Source organism: Solanum tuberosum, unplaced genomic scaffold, assembly GCF_000226075.1.
Source record: "Solanum tuberosum cultivar DM 1-3 516 R44 unplaced genomic scaffold, SolTub_3.0 scf00280, whole genome shotgun sequence".
Taxonomy (NCBI): Eukaryota; Viridiplantae; Streptophyta; class Magnoliopsida; order Solanales; family Solanaceae; genus Solanum; species Solanum tuberosum.
Window position 1 is genome coordinate 571,228 of NW_006239205.1, and position 23,566 is coordinate 594,793.

The window sequence follows — 23,566 nt, forward strand, 5'->3', positions numbered from 1 at the left end:
TTGTGTGGGTTTTGGGTTTGGGGGGGTGGGGGGGATTGGTTGTAAGTGGAATAGTCATTATTCTTGCTATCCAAAGGTTTAAGAAGAGTTAGGGGAACACTTGTGAGGAGAAGAAGAAAGAGAGAACAGGGAAAGAGGGTGTTTGCAGCATTGGGTTAAAAGTTTCAAAATGAAATGATTTGAAAATTGAATTTAATGGTTTCCTCAGGTATCAAATACAATGCTTATTAGAGAAAGACTAATCATGATTAGAGAAAGAATTGGTAATGGTGCACGGCTCACAGTCTACTTTGACAACCAAAACTAATGCAGTTGCTGGAGTTGTGGCAGGAGTCATGCTGAGTAGCTAATAGATTATAGTTTCTTAAAATGCTTTTTGGAGTATCAACAACTTTGAATTGTCTAGTGTGATTGAGCTCTATTTTAATGCACGAAGCAGGTTTATTTTCTGCGCTCTCTTGTAATGGTTACAGCTTTCAGTTCACTAGATTCCTCCCTTATTTTCATGTCGTTATTCTCTTTGGGAAGCACCGATTTGGGGGATATGCTTCTTGAGATTTTTGTACTTCATGTAAATGTGTTGAACAGTACCTTTTAGGTAATTGTTTGATCTACTAGTTGGTTATCCTCAGTGCCTTTGATGGGCTCTTAACACTCTCAAAATAGAAGCATCTTTAAAATCTTCTAGCTTTACACCAGCAGCTTTATTATCTTGCTACTTTATTTCATAGACTTTGAGTGTTCATGCAATTTTGTTATATATTTGCCCCAGGTGTCAACACGAAGAGGTAGTACAGAAGTCCATGAGTTCGATGCGATGTTTCTTGGATCACGTGCACATTATAAAGTGACTTCAGTGATTGGTCATGTTTTCAGGTTTCCTGTTATCCCAGATTATAACAAGCATTAATTTTGACGTGTTCTTTGGTTCAGTTAGTTCCTGTGGTTAAATATGTTTGTTCAATCAACATCTATATTATTATGTTCTCCATCAATGTTTTGGTGACTTCGTTTCTATTTCTCTAGTTTGATCTGTGTTCTCTTCATTCCCTTTGAGCTCCTGCTCCAACTCAAAATATGTATGAGGCTGTTTTTTGATGGGGCAAAAATTAAATTGGCAATTGACTTTGTGGTCAATTTAGTCGGAATGAAAGCCTGTAAGGCTTTTGAGATAGGTGGAATGTAAAACTGATGAATCCTTTTGAAAATTGAATCCGTTAGGATGTGCTATCCTATGCATGAGCTGATGTCTAAGGATAGCAAATGCTTAGTTATTTCTTTTCTTGATGCCACTCCCAATTGCCTCCTCAGTAGGAGTTAAATAGAAATATAGACCCATGAAGAACAGAGTGCTAGCAATTCGTCCGTTTGACTATATATTGCGCAGCCTGGTCGATATTATGTTGCCTGTGGCTTACTTTCTTACTTACAGTTGTGTGAGCTGTAATAATCCATGTGTAACATGTTGATTTTTCTAAATGTCAATAAGAAATCTATTTAGCATTTGGAATTACACCAAAAGACGAAGTACACATGACTTACTAAAGAAAAGGAACCATGTGGAGCCTTATCCTAGGCTTCATCCAAGTGAGATTCTTTCGTGTTCTGGCTTTATCTGAGGTGGGAGTGAGATTACTTCCATCTTTTTCTTTTGAAAAGTTAAATTACTTTGTTATCTTTGAATACTGCAAACCTTTCCTTTAGTTTGTTTCCCCATAAATCAGTAAGATCTTTATTGAGGTATATGTTTGAAAACCTTTTTTGGTCCTTGATGTTGTGATATAGTAAGAATATTGCTTGAGCTTCCAGCGATTGCTTTCTTTATACTTAATCCCATAACTTATTGGTTTGTTCTGGTATACAATCTGAATTTTCCGTGTCTGATAATCTAGCGTAGATTTTCCAGCAGCTTTTCAAGATTGGACAACTACAAATCCTTCAGATCTTTTCCAGGCACCGATACTTAAGAAGGAAACAAACCCCAAGGTAATATTTCTCCTTGTACCTGTTTACTAAAGTTACCAGAGATTTTTCCATTTGAATAGCTTTTATCGTACTTTTGGCTAAGACCATCTTTATGCAGCTGGGTTGCATTTCGTTTCAAGCATATAAGCCGCATCTTATACTTTTTAGCTATCTACTTTTGTTTAGATCACAGATATTACAATGATCTATATATTTATTTGTTCTGTTGTTTCAATAGCAAATTCTGACTGACCTTCGTATACAAGGCTCATATTTGTAGGCATCTAAGCCAGGAAGCTCGTGGTTGTACACATTTGGTGCTATGGCTGGACTGTGATCGTGAAGGAGAAAATATAAGCTTTGAAGGTACTTTTTGATTGTGACATTATTATTTCATGCAGGCAAAGACTTGTTACAATGGTCTTAGATGAATAGGCTTGGATAAATGTGTCAAGAGCTCCATGCCACATGGAGAGCATTTAATGGTTTGGTGTTGGTTTCAAGTACTTTAGATTTTTTGTTGATATGGTAAGAATAAGAGAAGTTAAAAACCATGATAATAAAATTCTGTTTTTTGGTGGTGGTTTTTAAGTAGTACCTTAGAATCAGAGTTCTTGTAACTTCTTTACTATCGAAGGTTAAAGGGGTGGGAGAACAATGGATGATCAATCTAAAGAAATTTTGGAATTTTAGATTTTCTGTTTGGATTGAAGAAATCATAAGACAGTAGGAAAAAGTACAGAAGCTCAAGGGATCATGCGTGATCCCGTTGACGTCACTCTTGTGAAATGACATGTCATTTTTAGTGGTTGATTTCACTGTTTTGGAAGCATCAACATGTGATTTATAAAGCTCACACCTATTTCAGAATATGTCTTTTCTACAAATCAATGAATCTATTGATTTGAGATCTGAACCTAGGCTTTTGAATCAAACTATCCCAAAGTGAAAAAAAAATAAAAGATTTATACCCTGAATTGACAGATAAAAGGAGCTAACATGAGGCCCTGAAAGGGTCAAAACAAATTCAGGATTCAATCAGCACATAAAACCACCAAATATTCTACAATGTGTATATGTGTATATATGTCTATTTATAGACAAATTGATGAACTGCACCAACATCACTTGATAGAACTTCAAATCGCCCACTTTTTGAACCTTTATTTGGTTGCTTTTGTTCTGCTTTTTGGAATATTTCTTGGTCATAATTCTTTATTCTTGTTTTATCTTATTGGTTCAGTTATAGAGTGCACTGGATTTCACACAAGCGATGGTAGAAGAATTTACCGTGCTCGATTCTCTTCTGTTACTGAAAAAGATATTCTGAAGGCAATGAATAACCTAGTTGAACCCAACAGAGATGAAGCATTGTCTGTAGATGCACGCCAAGAGATTGATTTGAAAGTTGGAGTTTCATTTACACGTTTCCAGACTAGTTATTTCAATGGGAAATATGGCAATCTTGATGCAAGGGTTATCTCGTTGGTTCTCTCCACTCTTTTCCGTTTGCCCATCACACAATACCTTTTTTTTTTCCTGAACTTCTTATGTGTCATTTGGAGGAATTGCCTAACAATAATGACATTCATAAATTCTCTTCCTATCGTCATAGCTGCTGCTGCTTCTACTCTGTGCTGATTGTGCTGTCTTGAACGTGTTATGTCCTTCCAGACCTTGTTCTGGCGGAGTTTAATTTCAAATGACATGCTTTCTGCCATGTGTCACAGAAGAGCTCCCACATCATAGTTTTTTGGTTTATTTGTTGATTGTTTGGAAAAGCATGTTTGTCTGGCTTTTGTATTTTTCTTCTTTGTTTCCTGCTGTTGTTTGCACTCTCTGTGTAGTCTTCAATTGTACTTGAATCATGTCTAATGGTAGATACATTCTATTTAAAAGAAACCTTTGTTTGTATGAGTTATGACTTGCTATTATATAGCCACAAGTCTCTGTGAGTTTCACCTTTCGTAATAATATCAACCATCAAGAAATAATCGCTTTTACATGTCAATTACTTCATGTTACTCCTTTCTTCTACAAATTACTCGTTACCATTATATTATCAAAATTATCACAAGTCTAAATGGAACACACTCCTACTTATAATTTCAGCTATGGGCCATGTCAAACTCCTACTCTTGGGTTCTGTGTGGATCGTTACCTGCAAATCACTATGTTCAAGCCAGAAAAGTTTTGGATGCTGCATCCGTACATTATGTACAAGGGGTATGAACTCAAGTTAGAATGGGAACGTAGCAGGTTGTTTGATGCTGATGTGAGTTCCTCCTAGTTTGACCTTTCAAGAGGTTTTGTCCCAAAATATCGAGTTCATGCCTCTGTTGCTAATAGCTTTTTAATTGATAGGTTTCTGCAATGTTTCGGAACAGAATAATAGAGGATGGGATTATGAAAGTTGTTCGTGTATCTGAAAAACTGGAATCCAAAGCTCGTCCTTCTGGTCTAAACACAGTAAATCTTCTGAAGGTTGGTTATATAGGCTTGCTACCTATTTTTATTATTGAAGTATTTTATTCTATGCTGCTCGGATCTTTCCAAAAGTCATGCATTTTTGAAGGATCCGACATGGGTGTGGAGGCATCATTAATACACACTATTAACAAGGTAGGAGGCGTTTACATGATTCCACACTGGTTATAGCTGTTTTAACTTTTCTGAAAGTGAAGTGCGTGTGGTAACTTTTATTTGTTGTTCCATCCACATTTGGCACCTGCCACGTGTTATCTCACCCGCTATCATTTGCTACATTGTGGCTTACTGTGACCAAAGAGATTCTTTTATAGATTTTGTGATTCCATATTTGTTAAAATACTAGAAATAAAATTGCACAAAGAACCCAATGTGGCAATGGTGTGGATTGTAAGTGCCCACTGCCCATATTTAATGTTTTTATGAGTGTTGACCTGTCAAAACTCATATCTTAAGTAGCATCTTGATCACTTCCTGCTAATTAATCATCTATGCATTACTAACAAGGAAATATTAATTGTCTATACATTTGAAGTTTGTCTACATCTGTAACTTAAAAGGCTTGTCTGATTAACATGCAACTCCCAGGTGAAAGTAGAAATTTTTTCTTTTAACACAATTCTAGAGCATGTGTCATCTTAAACTGTTTCTGCCTGGAGTCATTGTTCGTGATGTTGCCTTCTTCTCTGCTTTAGACTTTCAAGTAACTAGATGCCCTTTATGTGTTGAAGAAATGAAGTTCCATCTTTTGTATTTTCATGTATATGGATCAATATTTTGTTATCTTTCTAAGACCTCGTACTCAGAAGTCCATAGATCTGAACCCTTGAGACTTTACATGTTTCTTTAATGATTTAAATGTATTTTCCTTCCACTTACTTTGGATCAAATCTTCTGGTTCTGATTTTCAAAATTTTCAGGTAGCATCAAGTGCACTGGGCTTTGGTCCCCAGTTAACTATGCAGTTGGCTGAGCGTCTGTATACTCAAGGTTTTATCAGGTTTTCCTCTGTTCTTTGACTATAGTGTTCTTCTCTCACATATCCGCACTTCTGTCTTTAATATTTTCACTCAATTTTCTTGCTTGAGAAAGTTTTAAAAACTTGTACTATTTTTTTTCTTCTGAATACTAGAAAATATACATATGAGATTGCTTGCTCAGTAAACTTCACTTATGTTGTATTAGTACTGTGTGATTGAGTTCCGTAATGCACTAATGTCAGTTTAAAGTTCAACACTGCACTAAAAGTATATAGTATCTTTGCTGCATCATAAGTGTACCTATGGAACTGATGAAAATAGCTATGTTCTCATCTTAGTTCTCATCTTAGTATTATTCTTATTGTTTCCCTTATTTTTAGATTTCTATCGCTACCTGTTGTTTCTTTAGCCTCGGTATCTTATTATCTTGTTTTTGTTTCTGCTTGTTGCTCCTACCTTTTTTTCACACTGTTCATTCGGTTGAGGGTCTGTTGGATACAACCTCTCTACCTTCTCAAAGGTTAGGCTAAGGTTAGAATGATGTTTGATTGGTAAGATAAAATTCATTAGAACTCACCAAGGGATGCAATCCTTTGTAGAGAGAATTAAAAATTAACAATCAGACAGATACACTGATTTTATACGATCAAAAGCTTTATCTATAAAAAAATTAACTTGCATTTTTATGAATTGTATGCTAAAAAAGGATCACATTGAACAAGTATGACAAGCACGTTTGGATGAAAGGACACCTTATTTTGTTTTAGGCCATAGTGAAGGTAATGGATAGACTTCTTAAAAGAGAGCCAAGGATTTTGAGATTCCAAGTTGGGGAGTGCTCATTTATGTTTAATTTTTACAACAAAATTGTTCAAATTCTTAATTGGAAATTCAAATTTTCAATTTCCTTTCAGTGAATTCTTGTAGGACTTTGCATGTAGTTCATGTATGAGTTTGCCATTATGAAAAATTGTACTTCCTGAAACTTCCAATGCATTTTACAGATCATCCCTTTTCTTTTTGGCTTATTTTTTCTTTTCCGTTCCTTCAGCTATCCACGTACAGAAAGCACAGCATATCCTTCTTCTTTTGACTTCAAAGGAACACTAGGGGCGTTGGTGCATAATCCTGTATTTGGTGCTTATGCGCAAAAGCTTTTAACTGAAAGTTATAATAAGCCACGGGCAGGAACTGATGCAGGCGATCATCCTCCAATAACTCCGATGCGTTCTGCTAGTGAGGATAGTTTGGGGAATGATGCATGGAAACTGTACCAGTACATCTGCCAGCATTTTTTGGGAACTCTCTCTCCAGATTGCAAATATAGAAGGTTGAGCTTTATTTCTTGATTAACGTCTTAGTAACTCCTCTTGCTTTGAGCTTATTTACATATCTTTTAAACTAACCAACAACTTGGATAACTCTAATACTGATTTCTTCCTAGAACATGTCAAACAGCTCTTTTATGTATTCATATTATAGATCCAATTCAGATCCTGCTTTTAGTGCTTTTTCTTTTCTTGTAACTAGCACAGTACGTGCCAAGTATAGAGGACTGTAACAAGTTCAAATCTTGGCACTATTAATCTACTTGTCTTTCAAGATTCTTAGTTTCTGGCTGAGAAGTTTAAGTCATGTAAATTGGGTATTTTCTCAGGATAAAAGTTGAATTTGAAAGTGGTGGAGAGCAATTTCAGTGCGTTGGGCAGCTTGCCACAGTCAAAGGATTCACCTCTATTATGCCATGGCTGGCTATTAGTGAGAAGAATCTTCCTGAGTTTGCTGTAGGAGAGAAAATCGAGATTTCTAAGGCTGAACTAGATGAGGTATCACATGATCTGTTCAATTGAACTTCTCATTTGTTGTTCAGCTCTGGAGTAAAGTGATAGTCTTTGCACTTCAGTAGTATTTATTGGTCCTAAATCAAAAGAATTAATTTATTATTATTTTTTTTTTCTTTTGATTTAGGGTAGCCACTACGCCTCAATTTCAAGTTAGTTGGGGTCGGCTACATGAATCCTCAGTATCCATCATTTTACCTGACACTTTTGTTCTTTCTTTTGCTATGAAATGACTTGAAACACTTGCAGCTTACCGAGTACATGACCCTATATAGAAACATATGGAGGTCGAGGATTAGGGTAGAAGATTAGTAGATAGTCATATGCAGCCTAGTTTCCTTTATCAGTGGTATCTGTACTTTTTTTTCTCTTACTTTCTTATACTTCAATTTCATTATTGCCTGATGCCTCCTTTGCTTCGTTTATCGTATTATTTGTTGGTGCTACTGGTATTCTAAATTCATTACTATTCGCAGAAGTCTTTTTACTTGGTTTTTCTTTGAAATTTGTAGGGGAACACTTCGCCTCCGGATTATCTCACCGAAAGTGAGCTGATCTCTTTGATGGAGAAACATGGTATTGGAACAGATGCGTCAATCTCTGTGCATATTAACAACATATGCGAACGCAATTATGTCCAGGTTTTGCTATATGCATTGATTTCCAATTCTAGCTGCTGTAGACTGTCCTCTCTATTGCTTTCTGTTATGGTTCTTTTGACGTGAAACAATCTTCTACTAGAAATTAGACTTCTGAGTTTGGCTGAGTCAAATTGCAGGTACAAGCTGGGCGGCGATTGGCTCCAACTCCCCTGGGTATCAGCTTGATAAGAGGGTATCAATGCATAGATTCTGATCTCTGTTTGCCTGACATACGAAGTTTCATTGAGCATCAGATCACTTTGGTAGCTAAAGGTCAAGCAGATCATTCAATGGTTGTGCAGCATGTACTAGAACAATTCAGAAGGAAGTTCAGTTATTTTGTTAAGCAGGTATAAGATATTAAGCTCTTAAGGAAGTTCAGAAGTGATGGTTGATGGCGCTTTGCTGCTTTCTTTTTTTCCAAATTAGAAACAAGCCGATGTTCACAAATAGACAACTGATGATGCTTTTTTTCTTAACTGAATCTGTAACATGCTGATGCTCACTGATAAAAACTTTAATGAGCTTCCAAATACAATCTCTTAAGAACTAGTCATGCAAACATCACCTTGCAGTTGTGGATCTGCCCTGCTGGTTTCCGTTACTGTTTTTCCTGAAAAGTTACTGGACATAAAATAGTATCAGACTGATCCTTAGAGATGAGTATTTTTGGTATAAGAAACAACTACAACAACATACCCAGTGTACTCCCTCAAAGTAGGATCTGGAGAGGGTAGAGTGTACGGAGACCTTACCCTACATCAGATAGATCCTCGGCTCAAGGGAAAAGTCCAAAGCAGCCTGAAAAAGTAAAACGTTATAGTCTAAACAAAAATTCGGGATAAATTACTGCTATTGACACTAGAACCTAGCTTAGAATTGAGGGTAAAAAAGTTCTGAAGCATGTTCTGCACTTTATCCCACTTTTCTCTCATTTTTGGCCCATAAATTCTTTAACTTGTATTATCTAATGCTAATTATTCACTGAATCTCGTGTCTGGCATGTAGATTGATAACATGGACGCATTATTTGAAGCCCAATTTTCTCCACTCTCCGACTCTGGACGTCTCCTTAGTAAATGTGGCAAATGCTTGCGATATATGAAATACATATCTACTCAACCAGCTCGACTGTACTGTGGTACCTGTGAGGAAGTCTATTACGTACCTCAGAAGGGTACAGTCAAGGTAAGTGTTTTACTGTTATAAAGTTACTTCCGACCCTTATGAATTAGAACGGAGAGAACTACTATATATGCCCTTTTATGTTGCAGCTTGAGAAGTTGGTAGTTTCTCTTTCGATTAGCACCTTATTGTATGATCTCACCCAAATTCTCCGACTAAACGTTGAACTTCTTTTACTTTTTTTCAGCTATACAAGGAGCTTACTTGCCCCCTTGATAATTTCGAGCTGTTACTATGTAGCATGCCCGGTCCAGAAGGCAAGTCGTTCCCTCTCTGTCCTTATTGCTTCAACTGTCCCCCTTTTGAAGGCATTGATACATTTTTTGGCGCTCCTAAAACTGGTGATTCAACCAAGCTGGGAAAGGGAGTTGGAATGCCTTGCTTCCTCTGTCCTCACACCACATGTCCACATTCTGTGATCGCACAAGGCGTTTGTGCCTGCCCAGAATGCAGTGGTACACTTGTTCTTGATCCTGTCAGCGCTCCAAAATGGAGGCTCTACTGCAACATGTGCAATTGTCTTGTTTCCTTGCCCGAAGGAGCTCATCGGATTTCTACAACTCAAGATAAGTGTCCTGAATGTGATTCAACTATCATAGAAGTCGATTTCAACAAGAAAACAACCCCCTTAAAAGATGGAGCTACACTCCATAAGGGATGTATTCTTTGCGACGAGCTGCTGCATTCACTTGTGGAAATGAAACATGGAAGATCATTTTCTAGACATGGCAGGAGAGGACGAGGTAGAGGAAGAGGAAGAGGAAGAGGACGGGGCAGCACCAAACAACAAGACCCAAAAATGAGTTTCCGAGATTTCTGAAGTGTTGTTCGATCTTACTAGAAATGTGCCTTATGATTTAGATTTTCTCATAAAATTTGTTAATTGGAGATCATTTTGTTGAGCCGACACGTTACTTATTTGGGACTGAGACGCAGTTGTTGTTGGAGGTCATTTTGTAGAACTAGGAGCATACATATGCTGGTTTATTTAGAGAAAAGAAATAAAATATTGACAGTTGCACTTCTAAATCTATTTTAGTGAATATTCTATCAACAATGGAATATTAACACCCTAAAATTTCCATAAATCTATCTGATTATGATCTTATTTCAAGCTCTATATATTCTATAACAAACAATATATCATCAAGATTTATATTGGCATAAATATGAGTTCTTTATTCTTAATCAGATGTTTCAGATTTCGAGCATATTAGTTTCTTAACCAGATGTTTCAGGTTTCGAGCATATTAGTGGGTATGAAAGAAAACATGTGAGTGGGAGAGCGCTTCTCTTATTAATGGGTCTTATACTACACAATCCAAATTAATTGAGGCCTTAATGTAGATATCGATCAGTGATTTTTATATAAAAAAATTAAATACAACAAACAAGTTGACTATTTTCTTTCTTTCTCAATTCCATTTTCTTTGGAAGGATATTGAGGTGGGGGTGGGTAGATGGGGGACCTGTTATTGTGGTCCAATTTTGAGACAAGAAATTATGTTACGTTACATAGCATGGGAATCTTATTATTATGTCAACAATTGGAAAAAAAGAAAAAAGTTATTGGGTGAAGAGAAATGATAATATTAAATACCTAAATACATAAAAAGAATAATAAAAAGGGATAGTAATATAAAATAGCATGTCAAAATGTAACTCATAACTAAAAAATCCAATTTTAAAACCACAACACTTGCTTTCATTTCTTAAAGCAAGAAAAAAAGACAAAAGGAAAAAAGAATCTAATCATGTCACCTCATACAAAGGACCCTACTCTACCTTATGAATATACCAGTTTCGTTGTTTATCTCAAATTAATAAATGTATATCAAGTATTTATATATACACTTTTGACACTTAACGATGGTTAATTACTATGCATTCACACCTCGTTAAATCACTCAACTAATGTAAATTTACAAGATTTGATATAAACATCAAATACGAATACATATTTACAAGTGTCACACTCCAAAAGCCCATTTGCTACTACATATAAGGCTACAAAATGCCTTTATGTCTTGTTGCTATACTCCTTAACTTATTCCACCCCAACATTATATCTCTCACTAGTAGTAGTTGGTGACCACTAGTTCTCATTTTTTCCCAAATAAGATTGAAATTTCAACAATTTCAAGATTCCAAGTATTTCAAGAACATTAGACATGGGATTGTGTGAATCATGTTGTGTTATAGTCCTATGTTTTATGTTCTTACTTTTGAATCCTCAATTTTCATATTCCATGTCATGTACAACACAAAAGTTCACCAACAACAAATTGTATCAACATTGCAATGACTTGCCACATTTGAATTGTTACATTCATTGGACTTACAATCCAAAAATTTCTTCTTTAAATTTAGCCTTTGTAGCTACTCCTACTAAGCCTGATGGATGGATTTCTTGGGGAATCAATCCAATTGGGACAGGAATGGTTGGTACACAATCGTTGATCGCGTTTAAAAATCTCAACGATACTATAGTTGTGAAAACCTTCAAGTTGAACTCATATAAGTCTATCGTGCAAGGGGAACTTGAGTATCGCGTTTCGAATATGGAAGCAATGTATAGTAATGAGATGATGGTAATTTTTGCTAGTGTAGAATTACCTAAAGGAATGAGAGAGTTGAATCAAGTATGGCAAGTTGGAAGTTTAGTGTTAAATGGGAAATTTCCAGGAATTCATGATTTTCAACTTGAGAATTTGAATTCAAAAGGAAAACTTGATTTGATGAAAGGAAAAAATGTTAATAATGGTCTTGAGGATTCTATGGCCAAGAATAGAAATGTAAGTTTTTCAATTAATACCACTATTTTAAAATAATAGTGGTTTCAGATCAGTTTACGTTGCACCTTAACTATATTGTCAGATATACATGTTACTTCTCATCAGCAAGGTATCAAATAACTTTTTTCCTAAAAAAATGTTTTAACAAATGAGAAGAAATCATCTTGTCAGATTTGTCTTAATTGCTAGAATTTGAGCTATATGGTCTCCAATGATTTTCATTCCACTTCAACGATCTATTTCAATTTTTTTATAACGATGATGTCCAGATCAATTTATGTGTTACATCACTTATTTCATTTATCAAATATTAAGTAACTTTGTGAAAAATCTCATTTTATTTGTATTGGAATTTGAACTCTGATCTCTGATGACAATTATCCCACTTCAACAATCACTAATTCATTTGATGCAAAGAAATACCTATTTCATTTTTTAATTTTTTTTTTCTAATATTTGATTTTTGGTGGAACAGATTCATGGAATTTTAAATGTTGTGAGTTGGGGAATTTTATTTCCAATTGGAATTATGATTGCAAGGTATCTAAGAACATTTGTGGATCCAATATGGTTTTATGTTCATGTGACTTGTCAAATATCATCTTATATTATTGGAGTTTCTGGTTGGGCAACTGGTCTAAAACTTGGAAGCCAATCCAAAGGAATTATGTACAATTCCCATAGAGATTTTGGTATTGCCTTGTTTTGTCTTGCAACTCTACAGGTATATTCCTAAATCCCAAATTTTTTTTTGGAGTTTAAGTTATATGCATCGTCAGTAAAGATTTTTTTTTACACCAGGTCACTCAAAAGATATATCTACAGGTAATTAAGACTACATAAAAAGTGAACAAATATATCATAATCTTAAAAGTAAGTTGCTAAGGTGGTAAATACCATATACCATTATGGGTTCAAGTCACAAGGGAGCAAAAAAAAAGGTCAGAGTTGCTATGTAGTTAAAGAAAGAAAGAGGCAAATCACTATGATATATACAACAGGTAAAGATGACCTGATAGTGTAAGAAAATTATAAATTAACGGTGTATATAGCCAACTATTACACTAACACCAAGACAAGGTAATTATGCTCGTCAACGTCTAAATAAATGAGAAAAAATCATCTAGCTCTGTTATCTTTATTGGATTCATATATAATCATGATCTTACATACTTTTCGTTCACTTTATTGATTGCTAGGTCATATATCGTCATGTGCTTGATGTTTGTATTCTACAAAATTGATGCCAACTTTTTTTTCCAAAATTATGACAATGTAGGTATTTGCACTATTTCTGAGGCCAAAGAAGGAACACAAATACAGATTTTATTGGAATATGTATCATCATGGAGTTGGATATGGTGTACTTGTTCTAGGCATCATTAATGTGTTTAAAGGTCTTGAAATATTGCAACCAGGAAGCAAATGGAAATTGGCTTATATTATTTTCCTATCAATTATTGGAGGAATTGCTCTTATTTTAGAAGCAATTACTTGGACAATTGTTCTTAAAAAGAAGCCTGGAAAATCAAATATTAACAAACTTTATGATGGACAAAATGGAAGACAACAACCTCTCACTTGATTTTTTTTTTTTTCATATATATATTTGTTTTTTCTATGGTTGGGTTGGGTTCTATTTTACTTTATTTTATTTTTTTGGTTGGGACTGAATTTATTTTAATATTTTCTTCTTGTGTAGAATCCGTACTCTTATGAGAGTATTGTTGTTGTATTGGTTCATTTTAATATTCATATAGTAAGAAATATAAATATTGTTGCTTTTCAAACAACAAATTATTTTTTTGTCCTTACAAGATAATTACGTATTTATTGAAGTGTTGTCTAACATTCTTGGCTATCAAATGCATTACATGCAGGTTCTTATTATTCTACGCCTAAAAAATACTAACGAACTTCGAATCACGAAAATTTAAAATCGTGACCGATAAATAAATCTGAAAACAAATATTCCACCACAACCCCATGATAATTGCCTAAACCTTTTAGCATTTTAGTTTAGTCTTCTATTCTTGATGTACAACTTTAACGTATGACAAAATGAATAAATTATGGACAATAATTACAACTTCAATTTTTTTTAAAAGTAAAGTAAGTGTTAGGTTAAAATAAAGTCTATTTTAACCTAACAAGAAAGCTATGTGTACTCATGAGAATTATGGTTTTAATTACTTTTTACTTCCTTGATAGTAGGAGACAATGTTTATTTGATAGTAAGAACCTTAATTAAATAGAAATTATTAGGTATAATTAAAGTAAAAGAAATAATTATTGTCCTTTGCATGCTTAACAAGCAATGATTTCAGAAGCATTAGTAATAGTAATAGGCAAACAATGCATATTCAATTATAGGCGGAGCCAAAAATTAAAATTTATAAATTCGAAATTCTAATTCTCTAAATACAAAAATTTAAACTAAAGTTACGTATTAAATTCAATTGAACATACAACTTAACTTAGACTTTGAAGAAGTGTAATTTTTGGATCAAATTTCCAAAACGAAAAAATATTTTATAGCCAAACAACAAAAAGGCCAATTTTATTTATTGACGAATTAACAATAGGTTATCATATGCTACAAAAGGAGTGTTACACTAAAATAATTTTCATTTAGAAAAAGTGTAATGCAGAAAGATTTGGTCACGACAAAATATTTGTGGACCCATCCATTATTAGCAACATAAATATATACTACAAGATATCACAAGGTTAATAAGTGAAATTAATTAACTTAATTATTCGAATCATTCCAAATTAAAGTGGAATTAGTGACCACTTGTTAATGTTAAAAGTACTTTTCCTAACTATAGATATACTAGTCACGGGAAATATTTTAGATTAAAACAAGTAATTACAAATTAAGCTATGAGTTTAATTAGCACAAACACTAAATGTTAGTTGTAACGGCTCAGATCTAACTATCAATGTATTGTTCGCTTTGATATAACTTTTTGTAATTTCACAATTATGTCCTTTTGGGCTTTAACTCAAAAGACACAAATTCATTTGAATTCTTGAATCCGTCTTATGGTCCTTAATTTCCCTCTTTGTGTTAGGCAAGTTGAAAAAACCAATAAGATTTTTCATCAATCAATTTGATTTATATACTTCATTCAAATTATCGTTAGTTTTAGATGAATTGAATTTGACGAATTCAAATAAACTAAATTAATAAATAAATAAATTATTAATCTCTCGTGACTATAGTTAAACTTGACACCTATCTACATACAACAAATTATAAATGGGACCCAATTTGCTTAATGATTTAATGGAACTCATAATTATGTGTAGGTAAAGGACCCAATAGCTTAATGATTAATCTTTTGTTTTTTTCTCTTTGGTCTTTTGTTAGTAAAAGCATTAATTTGAAAAAGGATGGCTTTGGTTTTATAATTTATATTATGTTTTCTTGTGTGCATGACTCATTTGCATTTTTGCCCCTCATCTGTGTTGGTTTTTAATTTTTATCTTTCATAATAAATATTTTTTTTTGTGAAATGTAAGTTTATATTTTGTATAATAATATCCCATAAATTATATATAAGCATAGCTTCAGTTTAAAAGAAAATGTCCCACTAGATATAAGTTCGATTGTTAAATGATAAAAATTAATGATCAAATCATTTAAAGGGAAAGGTACAATTTCATGTTGTAGCTTTATGAAGTCAAATATTGGTTGATAAAATGAACTTAACTGCACAATTCAGACATGTAAACAACTTTCAAATAAAATACTTGAGATACATGTAGTCTGCTAGCATTAAATATGTGTCCCCATAAAAAATATTTCCTAGTACCTGATGTTTACATCGAATCAAACAATTTATCGTTTAAGAGTAGTAAAACTTAAAAGTGAGAATACATATGCTTAAACAGAGTTAAGAGAGATTTATACAATTCACTGTGTTAGTGAATTGAATAACTACTGAAAAATCTCTTAATCTTGAGCCAACAATAACAAAATGTATAACCAGTTAAGACATGGTTCATCTTGAGCAACAATTGCTCCAAGATCGTTTCGATCCTTCTCCGTCATCTTTTACGAGGTTTACCCTGTTAATAGATAACTCCGCCTTGTAGGAATCCGAATTCAAGACCTTTCGGCTGACATTGCTATAGATTTCACGGATAACAATCTCGAAAGCCTTATTAACGTTTGTAGAATCTAACGCGGATGTCTCCATGAAGAACAATCCTTCTGCTTCTGCAAGCTTCGCGCCTTCTTCAATACTAACGTCTCTAATGTTGTCCAAATCACATTTGTTTCCTACCAGCATCTTCGCGACTGTTGTATCACAATGAGCTGCAGGGTTCATCAGATTCAAAAAGTTTAGTAATTCTGCTGCCTCAGACACATACATTATTATGTGAAATAGAAAACGAAAATCACGAGACAGAAAGTTTCAACCGAAGTAGATAATGGAAAATTCACTTGTTAGTTAGTAATGACTACATTCCCTTATATATACAGTTCGTGACATCTTCAATCGCACATCAAATTAATCACAAATTAAAAGTAGAGGAGTAAGCATATGGACAATCATAGTTTCTAATTGTACCAGCTGAGTATGTCTACCCGAACCGATAGCAAATTAACTTCTCTTTCTAAATGTCTCTTTATGGATTAGATTAAATTCATAATGAAACTTCAATCTCCCTAATATCTTCTTTTTACTTGCACAGCAGCACACTACAAATAAGTTGCTAGCACTTTCCTACTAGAATCAAAGAAACGGTTAATTTGGACAGTCTGAAGTACACGTTTCAACACATTTGAGAAAGACCGTCCATCTTTAGCTACGTGCATTCGGGCTCAATACTGATATCCATATCCCTTTTACTTCTTATTCTACCAAAAGGTCCCAAGAATTTCGCCACATGTTCAAGTGAAGATGCATATCTAAGACAATTAACTAGCAAAACCATCAGTTCAAATGTTCAATGCATAATCACCAAATATGCAAGCGATTAGACATTTTCCATCAGGTGAAATAAAGAACAGGCTATTTTTACCCCAAAATTCGAAAAAAATGAACATCTACATGTATCCAGGGAACAAAAATTGGAGAGTAACAGGCAAATAAAACATACACTACTAAAGCACCAAATGTTATGCCCATATTAGAACTTATGGATCAACGATAGTTGTGACAGAATAATTTGCAGTGGAGTTCTTAAATTAGGTGAGCAACAATTCTAGCCTCATCTAACATGACACAAAATATGCTTGAAAACTAGATCCTAGTTGCTCGGAGATGAAGACCCTCATGAAATTCTAGGTATTTACCAAGTGAACATTGACTAATTACAGAACAAAAAACAATCTTTCACATGAAAACCCAATATTAAGAAAATTCATAATAAGTAGAATAGACACACATTTGCATTTTCACCCGTCTCATTTCCAAAAGGTACAATTGAATACCACATGCTCAATCGAAGTCAAATTTCTCTATAACGACGTCGTTTGGTCGGATATATTTTGGCTGCTATAGTGAGATGTTGTTATAGTCTTCTAGTTATAGAGAACATATAATATAACATACTATGAAATCAGATCTATAGAAAGCTTGGCCATTTCGGCAAAGTATTATTACAGAGGTTGACTATTATAGAGAATTAGAGATGTCAATATCAATGATCAAAACTAGAAGCAAATTCATTTATCGTAATCCCTTAACAAAAATATTATGTATTTTCACCGATCTGTTACATTTCCAAGTCTCTTATTTCCCATGTATAGCAGCAATGTAAAACTTTAGAACGAAAAATGAAAGCAGCTTTTTTACCATGTGATACTGCTAAATTCTGTTATTAACAAAATATGACACAAAAAAATTCTTTCTGTTTTCGCCCACTGATTCTTCTATATACACAAAAAATTCCTTGTTTAAGCCCACTGGTTCTTCTATATACACACAAATACAAAAAAATTCTTCCTGTTTTTGCCCACTGGTTCTTCTCTATACACAAAAAAAATAAAATATTCCTCCCGTTTTCCAGATGACGCAGAAGAAAGACAGCGGTTCTCTCAGATGAGGTGCGATATAGGGGTGTGAGGAAGATGTCATGGGAAAAGTGCACGGCTGAGATCAGAGATCCAGTCAGAGGAGAAGCCACTAGCTTGGAACCTTTGATACACTAGAGAAAGCAGCAAGGGCTTACGATGCGGTGGCAAGGTTGTTTTGAGGCTAGAAGGCCGTCCCTAATTTTCCTGAGGATAACCACCATAACACCAAAGATTTTCTCAGATTTGAGAGGATATGATTGGAATAACTATTATTATCACTGACATTCTTAAGATTAAGCTTCTTGAGAAACTCGTTGGTATTTTGGAGGTTATCCTCGGGAAATTAGTTGATGACCTTGTAGCCATGAAACAGCCTCACCTCCGCATCGTAAGCCTTAGCAGCTTTCTCTGGCATATCGAAAGTCTCAAGCCAGCGGATACACCTCTGGCTGGGATCTCTGATCTCAGCCGTGTACTTTCACCATAACGTCTTCCTCACCCTCTATAACGCACCTCATCTCAAAAGGACCACCGCTTTTCTTCCACATCAGCTGCAATGGAAGGATTTTTTTGTATTTTTGTGTGTATAGAAGAATCAGTGAGCAAAAACAGAAGAAGGAGGGTGGTTTATATAGCTGCCTCTCAAGGGGAATTTGTGTGGTCCACTTAATTACATGAAAATATAGTAGATTCTTTTAAATCCTGAAAATGACTTACATTCCAACATCAATATTTATTAGATTAGATATACATATTAAAGTAAGATTTTTTTTATTTATGTTACAGAATCTGAATAATAATGTAAATAGATAACATAAGATTTATTTATTTATGTTACAGAATCTGAACAATAATGTATATAGATAATATAAGATTTTTAATTTATGTAACAGAATCTGATAAATAGTAATGTATATAGATAATATAGCTGATTTTTAGGAATTTGAATATTTAGTTACCATAATCTTATTCTCTTCATGTATTTATATCATTATACTCTTTAAGTAATATACAAGTTATTCTTCATACCTTATGAATTGCATGGTATAAGAGCCAGGTCAATCCCCGTTTGGGCTCCTAGTCCATAATCTAGTTCGGTCTGGGCGTGAATGGGTGTTAAGAGTGGATAAAATCCAACATTGGTTGGGGAATGGATTGGCGGACAATTTACATGGACTTGGCAATCTTTACAATTTACTTACCAAACATTAGAGTAATAAATTAAGTTATTTTCTTAAAAAAATGTTTTCTTTACTATATCAAAGACACTCTTAGTTAGTTAGCGGCATATTCAACGTTTTACTTTGAGACGTGGGAAATGGTACATACACATTTGTACCTTCCATTACCTGACTGTTGTTATCTAACTGCATGCCCTATTGTCTTCTTCTATTTTACAACTATACAGTGGTACGTTACTAACGCTCTCCTCCCAGAGTTGAGATACAATTAATTTGACATGTCATCTATGCATGTTAGCAATTGACAAATATACAACACTGCTGAAACAATTTTAACCCTTAATGATAGCAGTTCAGGTGAACCAATCTGAAATATAAGGATTATTCCTATCTTTTTGTAACTTGTGCGTTTTCCAATACATTTTGAAAAGAAAAAAAAGATCTTGCAATCTAAAATTTGGTGAATTCGGGATCACCATTGAGATCATATCAGTTTTACTTCTTCCATAAAGTTCAAAGAGCTTTGACACACGTGTGCAGATGAAATGCAGATCTAGTACATTGAACTACCAATGCTATAGAATGTATAGTTAGCATGAGTAGCTAAGCACTCGATAATTTCAGCCAGACGAAAGAAGAACATGTTCCATTGAATACAAAAATAATGAACAAGTAAGACATACTAGTAAAACGCCAGTTTCACCAGAATTTATGGATCCACAACAATTGTAGAACGATTTCTCATAGAGTTCATAAATTAGGTGAGCAACAATTCTAGCCCTCATCTAACAAAATGGACATGACACCAACATATGCTCGAAACCCAGATCCTAGCTGCGCAGAAATGAAGACCTTGCTAAAAATATGATATTTTGAAAGACACCATAGCAAATGATATAATTAAACACAGCGTTTCTCATGGAATCCCTTTACTAAGAACATCCAAAAATAGCAGAATCAGACCTACATTTTACTATCACTCCAGTCTCATTTCCAGTCTAAAAGGTACACCTAAGTCCCCCATTTCCAAATAGATGCCACTATCAATCAAAACAACAAGCAATAAGCAAATCCATTTATCATAATCATTTGAAAAAAGAACTAAGTATGTTTTATTTTACCATGGGATACTTCTAAATTCTGTTATTTTATTATATTTTTTATCTAAGGACTCCGAGATCTTGTCATATAAAGAAAATTTCACACAGGCACATGCCCAACTTTCCCTTCATAAACACAAAGACAAAGATCACAACCAAAAAGAAAAATCAATTTTTTACAAAGTACAGCTGATTTACTTGGGTCTGAGACTTATCAGCTAAGAACAGACCAAAAGAACACATACCCAAGATACTCTTTTACAGGGAGAACATAGGTAGTTACTTCAATTCTATTTTACAGGACACTTTTTTCAATCCAAAGATAGAAACTTTTCATAATTAGAAGCTACCTAAATTTAATTAACAACATATTCTTTAAGTAACATGACAAAGACCACAAGATTATAAGAATCTTTTTTATGTATCAAAAAGTTGCTATCTTTCCTAGCATCCAAGGGTATGACCTAGTACTCAATGAACTAGATTGAGAATCATGAGGTCTCATGTTCAAATTCCAGCAAAAGAAAAAATACTACGCGATTTCTTTTCATTTGTTCAAGCCTCTGTGTATAGTACAGAGAACCCGGTACTTGAGTTAGTTAGAGGTAGCGAGTACCTAGAAGAGTCAATGAGGTGCATAACAAGCTAGCATGGACATCACGGTTATAAAAAAAAAATTCTATCTTTTAAGGCTATGGCCTAGTGCTCGATGAACTTGTACATACAACATACCCGGTGCAATCCCACAAGTGATGTCAGGAAGTGTTCAATGAACTAGATTGAGAAATAATAGGTGATTTCTTCTTATGCCTCGGAGGACAAAGTCACCCGATAACTATGCTATGTTGTTGGGAGATAGCAGATACCTAGAAGAGTTAATCGAGGTGCATAACAAGCTAGCGTTAACATCAAGGTTATAAAAAAAGTTTCTGTGATTTCTTCTCATGTCTCAGCGGACATAGTTACCTAATAGCTATGCTATGTTGTCGGGAGGTAGCAGATACCTAGAAAGAGTTAATCGAGGTGCATAACAAGCTAGCATGAACATGACCGTTATAGAAAAAAAGTTACTATCTTTCCTAGCACTTAATGATAAAACCTAGTGCTCAATGAACTAGTAGATAGAATACACACCATATCCGGTGTAATCCCACACATGAGGTCTGCAAGTGCTCAATGAACTAGATTGATAAGTAATAGGTGATTTCTTCTCATGCCTCAGCAGACAAAGTTACCCTATAGCTACACTATGCTGATAGAAGTAGCACATATCTTGTGAAATTAATCGAGAAGCACAAGCAAACTAACTCAAACACCACGGTTATAAAAAGAGTGAAGGGTCAAAAACACACCTAAAGTATCCCGATTGTTTGAATTTCTTACCTGAACTAAACACACCTCAACTATCCGTTATCCCCTTTTACTACCTAAACCATAGTGATGTTTGTGTTTTGATAAACAGTCAATGATAGAACAGCTAAAAAACTAGCAAAAAGTTTCAATCTTTCTTATAAAAATGAAAAGAGGGGGTGGGGTGTATGAGAAATAACTTACTATTGAGCTCATCAAGCCACCTAGTAACACTTTCAAAAGTACTCCTCCGACTTATATCATACACAAGGAGTGCACCAAAAGCACCACGATAATAAGCAGAAGTAACAGCTCTAAACCTTTCTTGTCCAGCAGTATCCCAAATCTGAGCTTTAACTTCTTTCCCATTAATTTCAAGAACTTGGGTCTGAAATTCAACTCCAATAGTAGCTTTAGAATGCAAATTAAACTCATCCCTTGCATATCTTGACAACAAATTTGATTTCCCAACTGCTGAATCCCCTATTATTACAATCTTGAAAAGATACTCTTCAACATCATCATCTGATGAATCCATTTCAGGTCAAACTTTTTTTTAGTAGATTTTTTTTGTTTTTTTGGGGATGTTGGAGAAAATGGAAGATGGGTTGTGGGAGAAAATTGGAAAAAAGGAGAATGATAATGAGTGGACATGGGTTATGGCATGTGTTGTAGCAATAAATTTTATGACATTGTGCCAGGAAATGCGCCACTTTTTCCTCCTTTCTATGTTTTCCTTTTACATTGAATTGGGTTTGATTTCACCGACAAAATTATTATTCTTCCTTTGATTTTATATTCATACCTCAACAACAATATACATTTGATTGTTTCGATAAATGTGATCAAAAGAGGGTAGAGTATATGTTATTTTATTTTTATGTGAGGAGGTGGATAGAGAAGATGTTAATAGACTTTCGACTCAAGAAAAACTAATCTAAAAAAAGCATGACAAACAAATTTAGGAGGGAAAAGAGTAACTACATAAAATAGTGTAATAATCGAAGTTCATGAGATATAGTAATGAAAATCAAAGGATAAGATTCTACGGGAAAAATACTATAATTGGTAGTAAAGAATGATAACCAAGACAACATTTTACTTCCTACAATCCTTCTATAGCTTGTGTCCTTCACAACCTTTTATTTAAGGTTAGGTTCTTGATAAGTTCTATAATTGTGTCATGAGCTAACTAATCATCATTTTGAATCCAAGGCTTCTTCATTCTACTTTTATTTCTCCTGAAATCCTTCATAGTCAACCTCTCATATTTTCATATTGAGTGTTAGTGGCATCTCATCTTGAAATGCTTGAACCATCATAATTTTACTTTCCGCATCGTGTCCTTTATTGATATGAATTCTATTGCCTCATATATCTTTATTTCTAATTTTAACTTTATTTGTGTACCATGCACATTCATCTAATATCTTTATTTCTTCCACTTTCACATTCTAAACATGAAAGTTTTAAATTGTTATTTATTTATTTAAAAGATAAAGTTTTTCTTCAAGATTGTGCCATAAATAAGCCATATGAATTTATGGGAGGTTTATCAGGATATAGAGTTTTAAGAAATGAAATGATTTAAACTTTCCACACAATCACGGTTCTTGTCAATAATTTTCATTGTTTTGTTGGTGTGATAATAATAATAATAATTTCAAAATATAACGTGAGAATATATTTTTTATAATTTTTCGTGTAAATTAATAAGGTTAATCTTGAATGCTAGTAAATAAAATAATTATAGAAATTATAACAGCATAATTATGTTGCTACATTTATACCGGAGTATATAAACAATCAACAGTACCCTTGGTTCAATTTGTGTGTCATGCGAGTTCTTTCTTAAAAAAAAAACATCATACTTCAATATATAGAGCCAATTAATTTATATTTTCTTATGGTTAATAATGACCATATAGATATATGGTTATTTTAGTCTTTTCTCAATTTTTGTGTTCAGTTAAAATCTTATCATATCATTTGAGATGAAGAAAACAA

The 23,566-nt window shown here is 33.9% G+C and overlaps 3 protein-coding genes across 4 annotated transcripts in view; 2 read left to right on the plus strand and 1 right to left on the minus strand.

Moving 5' to 3' along the window:
• The window catches only part of LOC102599971 (DNA topoisomerase 3-beta), an 11,822-nt gene extending 1,683 nt beyond the window's left edge, over positions 1 to 10,139 (plus strand). Inside the window, exons 3-15 of one of the 2 annotated variants that reach the window (XM_006358731.2) lie at positions 773 to 876; positions 1,893 to 1,986; positions 2,232 to 2,331; positions 3,209 to 3,449; positions 4,078 to 4,240; positions 4,330 to 4,449; positions 5,373 to 5,452; positions 6,484 to 6,762; positions 7,090 to 7,258; positions 7,786 to 7,914; positions 8,052 to 8,264; positions 8,923 to 9,102; positions 9,287 to 10,139. In XM_006358731.2, the coding sequence (XP_006358793.1) occupies positions 773 to 876; positions 1,893 to 1,986; positions 2,232 to 2,331; positions 3,209 to 3,449; positions 4,078 to 4,240; positions 4,330 to 4,449; positions 5,373 to 5,452; positions 6,484 to 6,762; positions 7,090 to 7,258; positions 7,786 to 7,914; positions 8,052 to 8,264; positions 8,923 to 9,102; positions 9,287 to 9,919 (2,505 nt within the window). In that variant the 3' untranslated portion in view covers positions 9,920 to 10,139. Of the gene's footprint in view, positions 1 to 772; positions 877 to 1,892; positions 1,987 to 2,231; positions 2,332 to 3,208; positions 3,450 to 4,077; positions 4,241 to 4,329; positions 4,450 to 5,372; positions 5,453 to 6,483; positions 6,763 to 7,089; positions 7,259 to 7,785; positions 7,915 to 8,051; positions 8,265 to 8,922; positions 9,103 to 9,286 lie in introns of those variants that run through there. The other variant, XM_006358732.2, reaches the window with a different exon arrangement.
• A 1,092-nt stretch (positions 10,140 to 11,231) lies between these two features.
• LOC102592722 (cytochrome b561 and DOMON domain-containing protein At3g25290-like) lies at positions 11,232 to 13,668 on the plus strand. Its single transcript, XM_006358773.2, has 3 exons — positions 11,232 to 11,894; positions 12,370 to 12,618; positions 13,174 to 13,668. Exons 1-3 carry the CDS (start codon positions 11,271 to 11,273, stop codon positions 13,477 to 13,479), a joined length of 1,179 nt encoding a protein of 392 aa, XP_006358835.1. The 5' UTR covers positions 11,232 to 11,270; the 3' UTR covers positions 13,480 to 13,668.
• A 1,960-nt stretch (positions 13,669 to 15,628) lies between these two features.
• LOC102600528 (ras-related protein RABA5b-like) lies at positions 15,629 to 22,329 on the minus strand. Its single transcript, XM_006358733.2, has 2 exons — positions 21,764 to 22,329; positions 15,629 to 16,221 (listed from the first exon to the last, which is right to left on the minus strand). Exons 1-2 carry the CDS (start codon positions 22,095 to 22,097, stop codon positions 15,905 to 15,907), a joined length of 651 nt encoding a protein of 216 aa, XP_006358795.1. The 5' UTR covers positions 22,098 to 22,329; the 3' UTR covers positions 15,629 to 15,904.
• Positions 22,330 to 23,566: the final 1,237 nt, after the last annotated feature.

Bases quoted from the DNA above. Each gene is read 5' to 3' on its own strand.
- LOC102592722 (XM_006358773.2), top strand. From the start codon at position 11,271: ATGGGATTGTGTGAATCATGTTGTGTTATAGTCCTATGTTTTATGTTC. The intron at 11,895-12,369 runs GTAAGTTTTTCA...TTGGTGGAACAG, and splicing joins CTATGGCCAAGAATAGAAAT to ATTCATGGAATTTTAAATGT. The intron at 12,619-13,173 runs GTATATTCCTAA...ATGACAATGTAG, and splicing joins TTTGTCTTGCAACTCTACAG to GTATTTGCACTATTTCTGAG.
- LOC102600528 (XM_006358733.2), bottom strand. From the start codon at position 22,097: ATGGATTCATCAGATGATGATGTTGAAGAGTATCTTTTCAAGATTGTA. The intron at 16,222-21,763 runs GTAAGTTATTTC...TGAACCCTGCAG, and splicing joins GTGGCTTGATGAGCTCAATA to CTCATTGTGATACAACAGTC.